Genomic DNA, 14,592 nt, shown 5'->3' with positions numbered 1-14,592 from the left:
CCAACTTACAGGTCCTGGGTAACTCTTGTGCCATATATTAGGGACTTACAAGTAAGTTAGGCTGTGCCAATTAGGTATAAGCCAATCAACCATGTACCTTTTTAAGGGTCAGAGACCATGCACTGACACCTGATTAGCAAAGCTCAGGACATTTCAGAGCCATTACACCAGTGCCTATTAGTCAGAATGGGAGCAAAAGGTGAGGTGAAACCAGCAAAAAGCTAGTTTCCTCACACCACTGATCCCAGACAGCACATCACTGCCAGAATGGTTTGTGACCACTGTATTTTCAAAATCTAGAATCGGATCCAACATGGTCCTCAGACTAGTGACTGCACAGAGCTGGTTTAATGGAGATCCTTTCTACTATATGGAGCTGAGAGTAGGGTAGATCAGGCAGACAGAGAGTTTTGTGGCAGGAGTGGTCACTCTGCGGTCCCAATTTGTTAACAGGGCTGCTGTATGACAGTAGCATCCAGCTTGTGGTGGGTGCGCAATTTCAAAATGACGCACACAAAGTGAGAAACTGGACATTTTTGCTCCTCGTTGAAGGACAAAGAGGAGATCAGAGGTGGAGGATACAAGGGAGTTGACACATGGAGAGCTATTGCAAGGACCAAAAGTGAAGATGGGTAGTTGTTTTATTAATACAAAAAAACCTGGAAGCAGTGGAGAAGACATTGGAAAGTTGCAGGATTGGTGTCAAACATAGTGTATGTTTTCTAGAGGCACTAGTACACATTACATGGTGGTGGGGACATAGCTGTAGTGACTTTACTGCTCCAGAAAATGTGAACATTCAGGCAGACTGCTGTGAAATTCATGCTCCAACTCAAGGAGAAAATGGAAATGTTGTAGAAAGTCAAGACAGCAGCCCATATCTATCTTCCGAGGTTTCCGGACTAAGGGCCTTATGTAGGTAAATTACATTTACCGATTCTTAAATACCGAATTTTACCGATTCGGTATTTATGAATCGGTAAATGTAATGTAGGTAAAAAAATACCGATTCGGTAAGTGTCGGTATTTTAGAATCGGTATTTACCGATTCGGTAATGGTAACCTGTATCTCATTGATTCCTATGGGCCAGGAGGCCCATAGGAATCAATGGGAAGCCAGTTACCATTACCGAATCGGTAAATACCGATTCGGTAATGGGGGGGAGCTCAATCAAGGGTGGCAGGGTGTCACATTGACACCCTGTTACACCCCTGATTCCTGCATGTGTGCACATGTGGCACACATACATAACCTGAGGGCATGTGTGTCTGCCACATTGCACACATCTAAGGGCCAAATAATGCATTAACAGAGACATTCGTCATTTACAATAACGAATCCCCACACCCACCAGACACTCCCCCTACATCTCATTTCTGTATTCGGTATTTACCGAATCGGTAAAATTACAGATTCGGTAATTTTACCGATTCGGTAAATTACCGAATACAGAAAGGATCTCCCTACATAGCAAAAGCCTAAATACCGGTCGGTAACGGTATATTTACCGAAAATCGGCCGTTACCGACCGGTATTGGGCTACCTACATATGGCCCTAAGTGACGATACAGACATGACTGAAGAGATCACTGGGTTTGTTAGGAACACCAGCGTGCTTTCCAGACCACATATGTTCCTCATAGGTCAGAAGAGAATTTCACCTTCCCTCAGCAACCTTACTAGTGCTGATAGTCCCTGATGTGATCATGGTTTCACTGGACAGAAGGCATAGAATAGCAGAGATGATGAAAGAATTATTGATAGTGGGGTCACTGTGGAGTCCAGTCAAAGTAGCCATTCTTTATTTGAATTTGTATGCAGTGATAATGCAAATAATTTAAATTTAAACTTTCTGTTCTGTGGAGTGCCAGTGTTATTATTTGGAAGCACACACAGACTTTTGTTTTACTTGCTCTCTGTGCGTGTTTATTCTATTAAAATGTTTGAAACATGAGAAGGGTGTGGTTCTGAGGGGTGGCGGGGATAGTTGAGCTCTGATTAATCCTAGTGTCTAGGCTGACATGGAAGAAGGCATATGTAGGTACGGTGAAAATTCAGTATTTGCCAGGAAGAATGCTGTCCTGTCAAAGGCTTTGTCGTGGATACCGACATTCCCTTTTCCGATCAGTAACGTATAATGATGGGGTATGTCAAATGCAGTAGAGAAGTCTAGCAGAAAGAATGAAGCTACCCAATAGAAACAATCTGAGGGCCACATGTACGACCGATTATATTGCGATTCACAATTTGGAACTTGCAAAATGTGATTCCTAATGGGGTCAGAATTGACCAATCTCATCAGTATTCATGAGGTAGGTCGCAATTTGCGTCTCATTGGAAACTGCAAAAAAACAAATGTATGGTGGCTTGCTGGGAACAGCCCACCAGTATGTCTGTGTTTGCTATTTAATAAAGCAGCGTTATTTTATTTTTTTAAATAGCCTGTTTTTCTTAAAGGAAAACGGGATGCGTTTCAAAAAGAAAAATGAAACGTTTCATTTGTTAAGAGTAGGCAATGGTCCCTGGGACCACTGCTTGCTCATAAAAAACGTTTTTGCTGCCATTCAGAAAGGGGAAGGGGTCCCCTCGGAACCCCTTCCTGTTTGCGACTGGCTTACCACCCATTTGAAGTGGAAGGTAGACTGCAAATATTTTGCGATGTATTCAAGTCGCAAAACAGTCTTACATTCCCCTGCAACTCTCTATTAGGAAGGGCTGCCCTTGACACGCCCCTTCCTAAAACCGACTTGCAAACCCTATTTCGCGAGTCAGAAGTAGGTCACCGACTCGCAAAATAGGGTTGGTACATGGCAAAAGGCTCCTTAGCGGTCACAAAGGCCCCATTCTTTGCTTGCGACCGCTAAAACCAGTCCGACATGTGGCCCTAAGTTCTGAGCTCTTTCATCATAGACACTAGGCAGAGTTAGTCCTTCTTGTATGTGTTGTTGAGAGACGTCACCAGAAGAGGAAGTGACATTGAGCTAAGTTTCTGGATGCTTTTCATATTTTCAGATTTTTGTTACATTAAGTATGCTTTAGGATTTTTGGGGGAATAAGTATGTTATGTGAAGGAAGTCAATCGATGTAGGTTTTAGTTTTGAGTGTGGAAGTTGAACCATATTACCTGTCTCTTTTTTTCAGCTTGGCTTTGGCCGTATGAAGAGACAATTCGTAAATGTGCTCGAAGCTGGGTAACTGCTGTGCGTCTGATGGAGAAGGACCCCAGCTTCATCTTCACCTGTTCTCAGGTGTGGTATTCTCATCTACTCCCCTATATATTCCCCTGCTCACAGTGCTTCCTTCTTGCAAGTATCCATAGCCTTCTCAAAGGTACGCTCTCCTCCGAACATTACTGCCTCTTCTTGAGTACGTTTTAGTCGCCTCCAGGTAAGCTTTTAGTTTTTAGTGCGGACTCCTCTAGGGGTATTTCACCTATACAACACATTTCTTACAAAGAACTACATTTGCAACACATCTTTTACATCAATGACCCTTTACAACGCATGCCTTGATAACACAAGTAGCAGGACAAAGTACGTATGTAGTAATAAGGTACGTTTTTTAGGGTGCGGAGCGGGTAGTAGTAAAAAGAGGTAAGGGTTTTAGGCTTCAGGTGTGTTTAAAAATAAAGTGAGGTAATGATTTTATAACGAATTTTGTTACAAAGAATGTATTATGGATAATCAATTAAAAAAAATACTGCAATGTATTGTAAAAAGTATGCATTGTAATGACTAGCATTGTAAAGGTGCTTTCACAACTTCCTTTCTCTTTTCCATGTTTTGGACAGTTCGTATTTGTTTTGCAGCCGCTTTTGTTTTCTTGTAGATTCCCGAGCGGCCTTGGGACAGCATCTATTGCTCAATAAATAGTATTCTAGAAGCTGTGCTTACTATATGGCTTTTGTAAATGAGCCCCTGTGCAGACCATCTTTGCATCCCCCTAATTCAGGGGCGGTATTAAAATCCTACTTGGTAGCAACAATAAGATGTGAACTTGAACAAAGTCCAACATTGGTTTTTCTAGTAAGTCCATGTTCCGTACATGACTAGATGCCCGATGTCTGAAATAACTCTTATTTATTTCCTGACACCCTCTGTGAGGGAATGGGGTGTATTATATGGTCTGGTTGTGCACACTCACTATGTAATACACTTACCAACCCCTTTAAGACCCTTAGGTTTTGTTTGTTAAACCCTCAGCTCAACCCTAGGTAGCAGTGGCTCTGAGCAGCAAGGCTTACAAAAAGGAACAAGTGTAAAGCATTTAAAGAACACCAAAACAATTGAAGAAAAAATCGACGAAAGACTCAAAAAAATCTGACTCTAATTTGTAAAAATAGGCGGTAATGTTATAAGAATTTAGACACCAACATGAAAAAGATCCACTGAAGGATTCCGGAGATATGAAATTTACAAGAAATAACAAATAAAAACATTTCACTCAATCACAAAAATGTATTGGCAAATTCAATAAATTTGATACGGAGAAACTTTTTCAAGGAAAACTTGGGAAAGTTTCAATGCCGTTGAGTAGAGTTAATTGGGATGACCAACTCCAGCAATTAGCTCGTCAGGAGGACTAGCAGTATCCTCAGAAAGTTACCTCCACAGAAGAAGCAGTCTTCAAGCAGTTCCGGGCACTTTATCCGCATACAGTGGATTCCTATGCAGTGGTCCTGATGCTAGGGATGAAGGATGCTGAAGAGGCTCCAAGGATGCTGTTGATGCGATGCGATCTACGGTGGTCTTGCTGTAACTACTCCTCGGTCCCTGAGATGGTTGAGGCTTTCCTGGTCACAGGGTCGATGTCCCACAATGTCCTCCCCAGCCTGGCAGAAGTACCAGTTGCCCTGTGTCGCAATCCCAGATCAATCCTTCCTGAATCGATAGCTTGTCCTCTGAGGGTCCCAGCATCTCTCCAACACTACTCCCAGTCAGCTAACTCAGGTGTAACACTGTGCGTCTGGTCTTGGTCTTAGGTGCTGCATGGCAGCGGTGATAGCAGCATAAATACTTTGGGCTACCAAACAGCCCCAGCAAGCATTTTCATCGGTTGTGTCCCTGTGCTGCGAACAAGAGGCTAGTTGGCTGGCCCTTGGAGCTGTTAGGCTTTGCGGGGCTCCGTAGACAACTTCTCCTTGAGCAGGAGAAGGCAGGCACAGTGCCTCTCCTTGCTAGCCACCAGGTGCAGCAGGTGCAGTCTTCGACGATGCAGCCTCTCTTTGCTAGTTCGTCGGTGCAGCAGGGCAGTCCTTTGGTCCTCATTCCAGGTTAGTTGTGATCTGAGGTCAGCGTGCCATCGGGTGCCCTCTTTATGCTCAGAAAAAGCCCCCAGGGCAGGATGCGGTTGATAGCCAGTGGGCTACCAGGTTCCCTTCCCCCTGGCGACCACTTCCTGTGGAATGTGGAATGTGGCACCTAGCCATCCCGGGATGCACCTTCCTGCCTACTCACAAAACGGTGCGACCCCTCTCATTGTCTGGTCCTCACTAGCTCACCCCTGGGTTGTGGCTACCTAAGGGCTATAAGCCCCGGGGGAAACTTATTTGATAACTGGTTTCTCCTTTCTGCTCCTCGTGGGGCAACCCTCCACCCTAGTGTTACACGTTTGCCATTCAAAGGCGACTTCCCTTTGATGCCTGTCTTAAGGGGCTAACACCCATGTGGTTTCCAGCAGGAGGGAGGTAACACCTCCTTTCGCCTGCAATCCCTCATTGTTTCCCTTCCTGAGAGTCATTGACACATATCCCCAGGAGGGCAGAAAGCTGTCTTGTGGAACAGGCTCCATATGGGCACGGGAGGGCACTGAGTTTTAAAGGCAACAAAGTGGCAGCCTGGTAAAAGCTGCACACTGCAACAAGTTATATTAATTTTTGATTTGGAATTCAAGTCGAGCTTAATGTAACAAGTTGTTTAATACCTTGGAGTTCCTACTTTGGTCACACCGTTAGTTAGCATGGCCGAGCAGTTGGAGTGTATCCCTGCACCCTGCACTCGCTAAGTTTTTCCACAGTAGAAATGATAGTCTCACATTTTTACTGTTGCCGGTTTCATGTAGGGCTTGGTAAACCTGCCAGAGGGGTGACTTACACAGGGGAAGTGGAGGCTTTGCCACTGCTTTCAATGGCAAAGTCGGGACAGTATGTACACAACGGCTCTACTGGCACACGGTGACCGACTGGGAGACTCGTTTTACTTGGGGGACCTTCAAGGTGGTACAGCCAGTGCTTCAATCCTGAAGGTACCCCTCTAACGTACATGCCCTGGGTACCAGTCATAAGTGAAGTGAATAATTTTCACACACTCCCATGTGTTGTAAGGGTACAACATACCTTACTAGTAGGAAAAGTGAAAGGTAGTTAACCTGTGTTAGTGACAACCTAGAAATTACTTTTCTATGAACATGCTCAGTGGGGACAGGTCACTCTCTTGGTTAAACCCCTTTTGAGACCAGTTCTAAACACGTATCCCATTTAATCATACCCTGCCCCTGACCATGCATTCTCTGTGGGTCTATATTGCACCCCAAATATATCCTTTAGTAGAGATCATTCAGGTACTGACTCTACTCTGACTTTGTAGTTGAAGCCACACCCCTATATTTTTATATCACTCTGGGATCTATCATTTATTTTCTTAACTGTATACTTTCCTCTTTTTATGATTAATCTCATTTAAACCTCTAACAAGAGAACCTATGCTCAGCCTGTCTCCACAAAATGTGTAATGTGGTGGATAAAGGGTTCTGGTTTGGGAATGGTCAGTGGTGGGAGCTAGACCCCACCCCATAGGGTGTGGTTAATGCTGGGATCTGGCCACTGAAGTGACAGGGGGCACTGCATGAGTTGGATGCCTGTGTAGGGACACACAACAAACCAGCTTGATCACATGTAATTTGAGTAGTCCCAAAAATATAATTTCCCTTTAAGGTAATCTTTCTTGTTTTATCTGTAGTTTAGTCACATAATCAGCATGCCCATTTGGATGTGTTCAAAAATATTTGCACACTTTAAAACTTCTTGGTCTTCCCTCATGACATCAACGGTAACACTAACATATACTGCATCGCAAATGTTTAACGAAGAATGTGGAGCTCGCTTCTTGTGATCGGGATAGCACTCAGTAACAACCTTCACATGAATTAAGTAAAGCTCATCCTTTTCTGAGGAATGGCATGAAGGAGACATATTGGAAGCAACTATCTTGTTAAATTATCTGAAGATGAGTTTTTTGTACTATGAAAGTCAATAGTCTCATCAAGTTCCCAGGTACTCTTTGCTGCTTGGTCACATCACTACATACATTACATTCTGTGCCAGGGGGGTGTCTGTTAATCCCATGCACTTCTTATACTTGGATGTCTCTGTGAGTTACTGGGCTTTCTTTAACGTTTCTTTAATGAGATTTTATCTTATTGTGCAGAAGAACTTTTTGCTCTATTCAAGTTCTGATATTTACTTCACAATGTGGCATCATTATAAATTGAAAACCATTCATGGATCAGAACACACTGACCTCTCATCCATCTTCCGCTTCCATTTATTCTCAGTTCACCGTGTGCTGCACAGTTCTCCATTTTCACATCAACAATACTTTGACATCTCTGCCTTTGCCTTTTGTCCACTTCTGCACAGTGTATTCTGTGCATATGCCTATGTCTACCATCTATGCCTGTTATGGTCTGGTGCACTGTACTCTTGCTTCTTTCTCAGCATCCTCCATCTCATCTTGATGCATTTTTTCTCTTTTCAGGCGCAGCAGTTCAAGTGGGTGAAGGGCCGGTATCCTGCTCTTTACTCACAGATCAAGGACTTTGTCAAACGAGGGCAGTTTATACCTGTTGGTGGCTCGTGGGTGGAAATGGTAAGGTTTCCCAAATCTTCCTATCTCATTGAGCTCATTTCTTTTATGAATTGTCTACCTATAATTATACTCTGTCTTTCATATCTATCTCTGTGAATGAATGAATGAATGAAAAGACATTTGTAGAGCGCATGGCTACCCGGAAGTGTCCCACCGCTAAGGAATTGATCAGTGACCAGGGGATGCGGTTAGGTAAATAGCAGAGTCTTTAATTTTTTACGAAAAGCTAGATGATTGGAAACTGTCCGGAGTTGGATAGGCAAAGAGTTCCAGAGCTTGGAGGCATTGTAGGAAAATAGTCTTCCTCCGCTTTTAGTCTTGTATATTCTGGGAACTTTTACCAGATGAAGAGTGTCGGACCTTAGTGCCCTAGTGGCTTTATAGCGACTAATAATGGATGAGTTGGTGGGAGCGCCTGTCCCATGTAATGTTTTGTGCACAATGCACAGAGACTTGAAGTTGATGCGATCCCGCACGGGGAGCCAGTGAAGGGATCTAATTGATGGCTTAGCCGATTGTCTGGATGAGGAGCCTGTAAGAATTCTGGCTGCGCAGTACTGGACCAGTTGGAGGTTGGAAATGGCAGATGCTGGGGAGCCCAGATACAGAGCATTTCCATAGTCCAGTCGTGAGAGAATAAGGGACTGCACCATGACTCTCTTTGCTGAGGGGGGCAAAAGGGGAAGAACCTTGCGCGCTGTTCTCAGTAGTCCAAAACAGATGGCAGCAGTTTTCCTGGCCTGAACTCTGAAACTTAGGTCCTTGTCGAGCCAAATGCCCAGGCTCTTGATTTCAGTCTTGGGAGGAGGAGGAGGGGGACCCATAACAGAGGGCCACATGAGAAGTGGCTGGAAGCAGTGAGGATTCCCTAGTACCATGATTTCAGTCTTTCCCCCATTTAATTTGAGCTGGGATAGATCCATCCATTTGGAGATTTCTTCCAGACAAGAGTGGAGTTTATTGGCGTGGGGATCGAGAAGATTCAGAGCCACCACTAGTTGAGTATCATCCGCATAGGTTACTATGCGGATGCCTAAGGGGGCTACAATGTCAGCCAGGGGTGACATATACACATTAAAGAGAGTCGGGCTAAGCGACGAGCCCTGTGGAACCCCACTAGGTAGAGGCATTGGGTGGGAAAGAATGTCTTCCTCAAAGACCTGAAAAGATCTTCCTTCTAGGAAGGAGCGAAGCCATTGTAAGGCGAAACCCGTGACGCCAATTTTCTTCAAGCGCTGGATGAGGGTTGCATTATTTACGGTATCAAATGCCGCGCTTAGGTCCAGGAGAATAATAGCAGCGGATCCTCCTACATCGAGAATTTTCCTACATTCCTCAGTGACTGCTAGCAGGGCAGTTTCTGTGCCCTGATGGGGGCGGAATCCAGTTTGTGATGGATGAAGGAGGTTGTTGGATTTTGCATGTTTCTATTTTTATCTGCAATATACTGGGGCGCTATAAATACAACTTCACTTTACATTTCACTTTCACGTGTCCTAGCCCCCCTCTCTTTGCCCTATCTCACTCTCTTTGTAATAATCCATAAGGATGGTTTGCTGTTTATGATGTTTGGCCCAGGCTTCAGCTCAGAGGTGTCCTCCTTCTCTTCTAGGATGGGAACCTGCCCAGTGGCGAGTCAATGGTGCGGCAGTTTCTGCAGGGCCAGCGCTTCTTCCAGCAGGAGTTTGGGAACATCTGCAAGGAGGTAATCCTTCTTTCGGTGACTGCCAGTAGTGCAGTTTATTGGGGTGGTGGGTAAATCTTGGCAGAAATATTCAGCTGCATAGTTAAGTCCTCCTGTAGCTCATGCTCTGCTGTTGTTTTCTCTCTCTGGTTGTTGACCCTCACTCACCCTGTTCTTTTTTCACTCTTCCTTGCCTGCCTTTTACTCTCCTCGCAGATCTCTGAAGGCCTTTTGTATCTCCAAACAGTAAAACACTTTAAAACAATTACTTGGGTCTCCCTCTCCATGCGCCCCAATAGGGGGAAACCCTGAATTCACTCAGGCAAAGTGGGGTCAATATTTACAAATACCGCTCTAAAGACCTATGAGTGGGAATGAGGAATTATTTTGCTATACAAGAAAGAACGCACTCAGGTACCAGGCGATTGGGGATTGGGTGCTGTGGAAAACATGCCGCATGTTCACTGGTAACATCTGAAAGAATAAATCGATGATACCAGTGCTAATAATACAGTGTTATTGTATTAGGGATGGAAACAATGTTGCAGACAATATTCCACTGGCACTGTGCATTGTGTTGGCTGCATATGTTTGGAGGTGATCACAAAGATGTTTTCAAAGCAACCTTCTTCCAGGCGCGGCTCACGAAAATGAACTTGAATGCTTTTTTCCCTGGTCTGCGGACCTCGGCTAGATCACTGAGCTTCCACATTGACCCCTCAGTGTACTTTACACCCCATGTGAATAAAGTAGCACCAACGGCGTGGTTCCAGCTTCTACTAGTGTGCAAAATTAAGCCTTTCCTCCCTCCTATAAACCTTGTGTCCTTCGCCATGCCCTAGTCTTATCACATATCAACAGAGGCAGTGGTCTGCTTCCTGGTTTCTCAGTGAAGCCCATGAAATAAAAAAATCCGTTTTTCCGGCAGCGGTTCAACGAATCACCAACCACGGAAGGTTCAAGCACCTCTCCACTACTTTAAAATAACCGCTCACTCTCCCTACCAGGCCCCACTTCAAAGAATGCTGAGTGATCTCTTTTAAACTCCACTTCATTAAACCTGACAACCCTGTTCCTAAACTCCCTGTATACAGCGGTTCCTGAACTCCCAGGGGCACCTCCCTGGCCACGGTGGAAACCTGAGAGTCTCTCAACGAATGAACCCGCCAGGAGGCTTTCTCTACATTGGTGCCTTCTCTGGAGTGACTAGCCTTTGCACCTTAGAGTTGCTCCTTCTTTGGTGATTACATAAAGGTCGCACCATCTACCTGCACACAATCTTCTTACCATCCTTCACCGTATTCCTTTCTTCCGTCACTGGTATATTATATTTCTGAATCTCTTTGTATTTGTACGCACTTATGTACCCCGTTTACATTTTAAACTGCCTGACTATGTCTGTTCCTCACATTGTTGGCTCATTTGAATACCCCCATACAATAAATACAATAAAAATGCATGTTCTGCACCTGTAACAAACTAAAGAGTTTTCGGGAAGGAGCACATACTCATACCCTCGAGCAAATGAAAATTTGTTTAATGGCTCTTACAGATGGGTATTGAAAGGAACTGGGTCTGAGGGAAACGTTCTATCCCATATCTCAACTGTGTTTGATAGATATGTATCCAACACATATCAGTCAACCGTTTAGTTCTGTTGTACATAAAAGGTAATGATATCTAGTTAGGCACATATTGCAAAAAAAGGTTTTGCTTAGGGTTTGTGTTTCCATCAAGGTGCATTATATGGAAAAGATGGCATCATTATACATTTACAGATACACAGTCCATATGGACAGATTTTCTCTGCAGGGTGTAGTGCTCCTTGTGCAGCGTACAAAGCTTATGGGGCTAAGTCGGTGTGTATTACTGTGCAAGTGAGTGCCCAGATTGAATCTAATTTAACTGGACAGTTGAATATCTTTTGTTAAAAAGAGGCTCTTAAAGATATGAATCGTAAATCCAATACTGGTTTAACGTTTTATTTCGACCCTTGTGGTAGCCGCATCCATTGGTCACATCAGGACCAGAAAACTGTAATAGGCAACACTTATTGAAATCGAAACAATTCTTTGATAGGTGGTTTTATTTTGTGCCATTTTTGTTGCAGTGGGACACCTTACCTAGAGGCAAGACTATCTAAATTATAAATATCTGTGACACCCGCAGTGAGCTGCAATAAGACTTCTTTGATCCCTGCCGATGAAGATGGTTTTCATCCTAACCTGGAAAGCCTCTAAAGAATGATAGCATTCATGCAACACAAACTTGAGAAGTAAGGTGTGCTGCTAAACTAGGCTGAGGCTGGAAAGGCTTTGTTCCTCTAACTGCAGTGATCTAGAGACTTGGGGCGCTTGTCACATCCATTCAAGCCAGAACAAATGGCTGGAAGGCACTGATTTTACTGGCTGTTCCATGTATTTAGGAATCCACTCTGATTAAGAAGATAGAGGCTTTTACTTGTTGAGAACCTTGTCTCCCCGCACTTCATTTCTTGCTTAAGTGAGGAGTGTCCATGTCAGTCATTTTATTTTTTTATTTTTATATAGCGCGAACTTCACCCGAGGGTATCAGAGCACTTTACATAGTTGGCAGAGAAACAGTTACCCGAGTTACATATGGGTAGGTACAATTGCAAAAAAAAAGAAGCAAATACATAGCAACAACATACCAAGAAGTATCCTACAACCAGTGATAGCTTTACGAGTGACATATGAAATAAAACCAGTTACATGCAATAATCACAAATACATTCACGGTGAGGGCTTTGATGGATAGGGTATGTCAACTTGTGTAGCGGTGTGTGCATGTGTAGTGTGTGAGGGTAAAATGTAAAATATAAAATCAGCCTCATAGCAAAGCATATGGCATAGAATAAGAATGTAAACCAGTGCTGAAGAGAAGATAGAGGCCTAATATACAAGTGTAAACTATCAGTAAAAACATTAAAAACATAACGCTGCACGCCACAAGATGGTGGTAAAGCATATAATGGCAAGTTCCTTATCTGGGGGGTCCCAGGGTGTTGAGGAGCTGTTGTTTAGCCCCCCTAAACTGCAAGGACGCATGATCTTGCAGGGTACCCTACTTATAGCTGTTTTGACGTGGCACTTGGGAGAGTGACTTGAGATTCAAGAGAGACAAGATAGCAATATCTGATCCATAATTCTAGGAAAAGCTTTTTTAAATGCTGAGTGTGGGTTTCCACAGTAAAATGCTTGACAGCTTTTCCAGTGAAGCCCTCTCCTCTGTATTCAGGCCTCAGGGAGCACAAAAAACCAGCCAGGTTGCAGATTTTTAGAGTTTTCAGGCGATACTGATGTATTCTTCTACTTAGAAAGACTGGATGTTTCCTAGATGCGCACAATTCTGTAGGATGTTGCGGCACTCGTTTGAAGCTTTAATGAAACACCACCCATGTTGACTTTTTAGTCGACCCCTTCCTTTTTTTATTGAAAAGCATTGGTTGGACACTACATCTATTGTATGTTACTTCTGAGTTTCTAGTTGACAACAGCTCCCTCAGTCAGCCTAGGCCTGTTCTGCCTCAATATCTTGAGAGTCCAGTTTTACATTGTGTCATCTCGTCGACGTATGTTCTAGAAATGGGTTTTATAGTATGAACCCTGTGATAATTACAATAGGAAGAGGAGGGTCTATGCGTTTTTTACCACGAAGAGACCATCTGCCACTCCTCTCTATTTTGAGTGTTGCTAGCAAGGTCTCTTTGATTGTGTACATTTGTATTTAGTTGTGTGTGAATTAAGTTAGTTTTTCTTTTTAAAAGTAAAGCACTGGACAATGAATAATTAAGAATCACCCTGAACGTTGTGGAGTTCTTTAATGTTTATTTAAAACCTTTTTTTGTTTAAATTGTTCTTTTGGCTTCACTTTTTAAACTACTCTATTGATGTTCAGATCCTGATACAACCAAGAAGTAATAACTCAAACTTTCACCTTACACTTTGGGAATATAGATTCACTTGCATGTTTAATGACCAATAGCCTGTGGAATTTGAATGTTGATAAAATGAAGGCTTTGGTTCTAGGAAACTCCCTGGTCCTCTGTTTGGTAGTCACTGGTTCTTGGCTCATCCTAAAAAAGATTGTGTTAGTATCAATGCTGATCCTATCTTCTGAAAGCATGTCAACAAGATTGTTGCCCATGTGAGTGCAGTGTGAGCTATGCACCTGTAAGAATACGTGTAACAATGCAGGGTGCAGCATATTAAATCCTGACCCATTGGCTGTGCCAATGATCTTTTTCCTTTGCTGACCCAACACAGGGCAACCAACCTTGTGCACTTCCCAGAGCAGCCATTTGACACATTTGCATCTAAGGGTCAGTTTGTGACCCTTACAAGATGCTTGTCATAGGATTCAATGCAAGTGTACAATGTTAAAAAGGATATGTTGTGATTGTATATTGCATGCTTTTGGTAACTCCAGTCAAAATGCGAGTAACAATTTTTGAAAATTGAAGAAGCGGAAAATGATCTTAAAAGTCTGAGTTGTAATTTTTGCAATATTTTTGTGTGTATTTCATTATTCCCTGATAGTAGCAGGGTTACATTTCTCTCTTTTCTTCCCCCTCTTTGCTGTTTCAGTTCTGGCTGCCGGACACCTTTGGATACTCAGCTCAGCTCCCTCAGCTGATGAGAGGCTGTGGGATTCAGAGATTCCTCACCCAGAAGCTAAGCTGGAGTCTAGTGAACACCTTTCCAGTGAGTAGCACCATGCCTCTTAAATCTCGCCAACAATGAAACATCCACAGATTATTGACAACTTTTGGTTGTGCCCTACAATATTACCTATGGCTTTTAGGTTTATGCAGCTGGTTTCATTAGGCACACATATCACTCGGGTAGCATTCTAACCCATCAGTCTTTTGCCCACCATACCACCTCAGATTAGAACCAGTCATATACAAATCATCCATGGGCTTATGCTGGGTCCAAACTGCGGTGTCCTAGTCGGCAAAAGAACAATGAGTTGGAAAACTTCCCCAAGCGATTGTAAGTAGTTAGACTTATTGCAAGCAT

At 43.4% G+C, this 14,592-nt stretch overlaps 1 protein-coding gene across 1 annotated transcript in view; it reads left to right on the top strand.

The window, feature by feature from the left end:
- The window catches only part of MAN2C1 (mannosidase alpha class 2C member 1), a 291,020-nt gene that overhangs the window by 112,976 nt on the left and 163,452 nt on the right, over positions 1–14,592 (top strand). Inside the window, exons 7-10 of the mRNA XM_085643836.1 lie at positions 3,143–3,249; positions 7,756–7,866; positions 9,479–9,571; positions 14,158–14,274. Coding sequence (XP_085499962.1) covers positions 3,143–3,249; positions 7,756–7,866; positions 9,479–9,571; positions 14,158–14,274 — 428 coding nt within the window. The remainder of the gene's footprint in view (positions 1–3,142; positions 3,250–7,755; positions 7,867–9,478; positions 9,572–14,157; positions 14,275–14,592) is intronic.

The sequence above is a fragment of the Triturus cristatus genome, chromosome 3_1 (assembly GCF_964204655.1).
Source record: "Triturus cristatus chromosome 3_1, aTriCri1.1, whole genome shotgun sequence".
NCBI classification, from domain to species: Eukaryota; Metazoa; Chordata; class Amphibia; order Caudata; family Salamandridae; genus Triturus; species Triturus cristatus.
The sequence above is the reverse complement of the archived record's forward strand: the minus strand, read 5'-3'. Positions and strand labels throughout refer to the sequence as shown.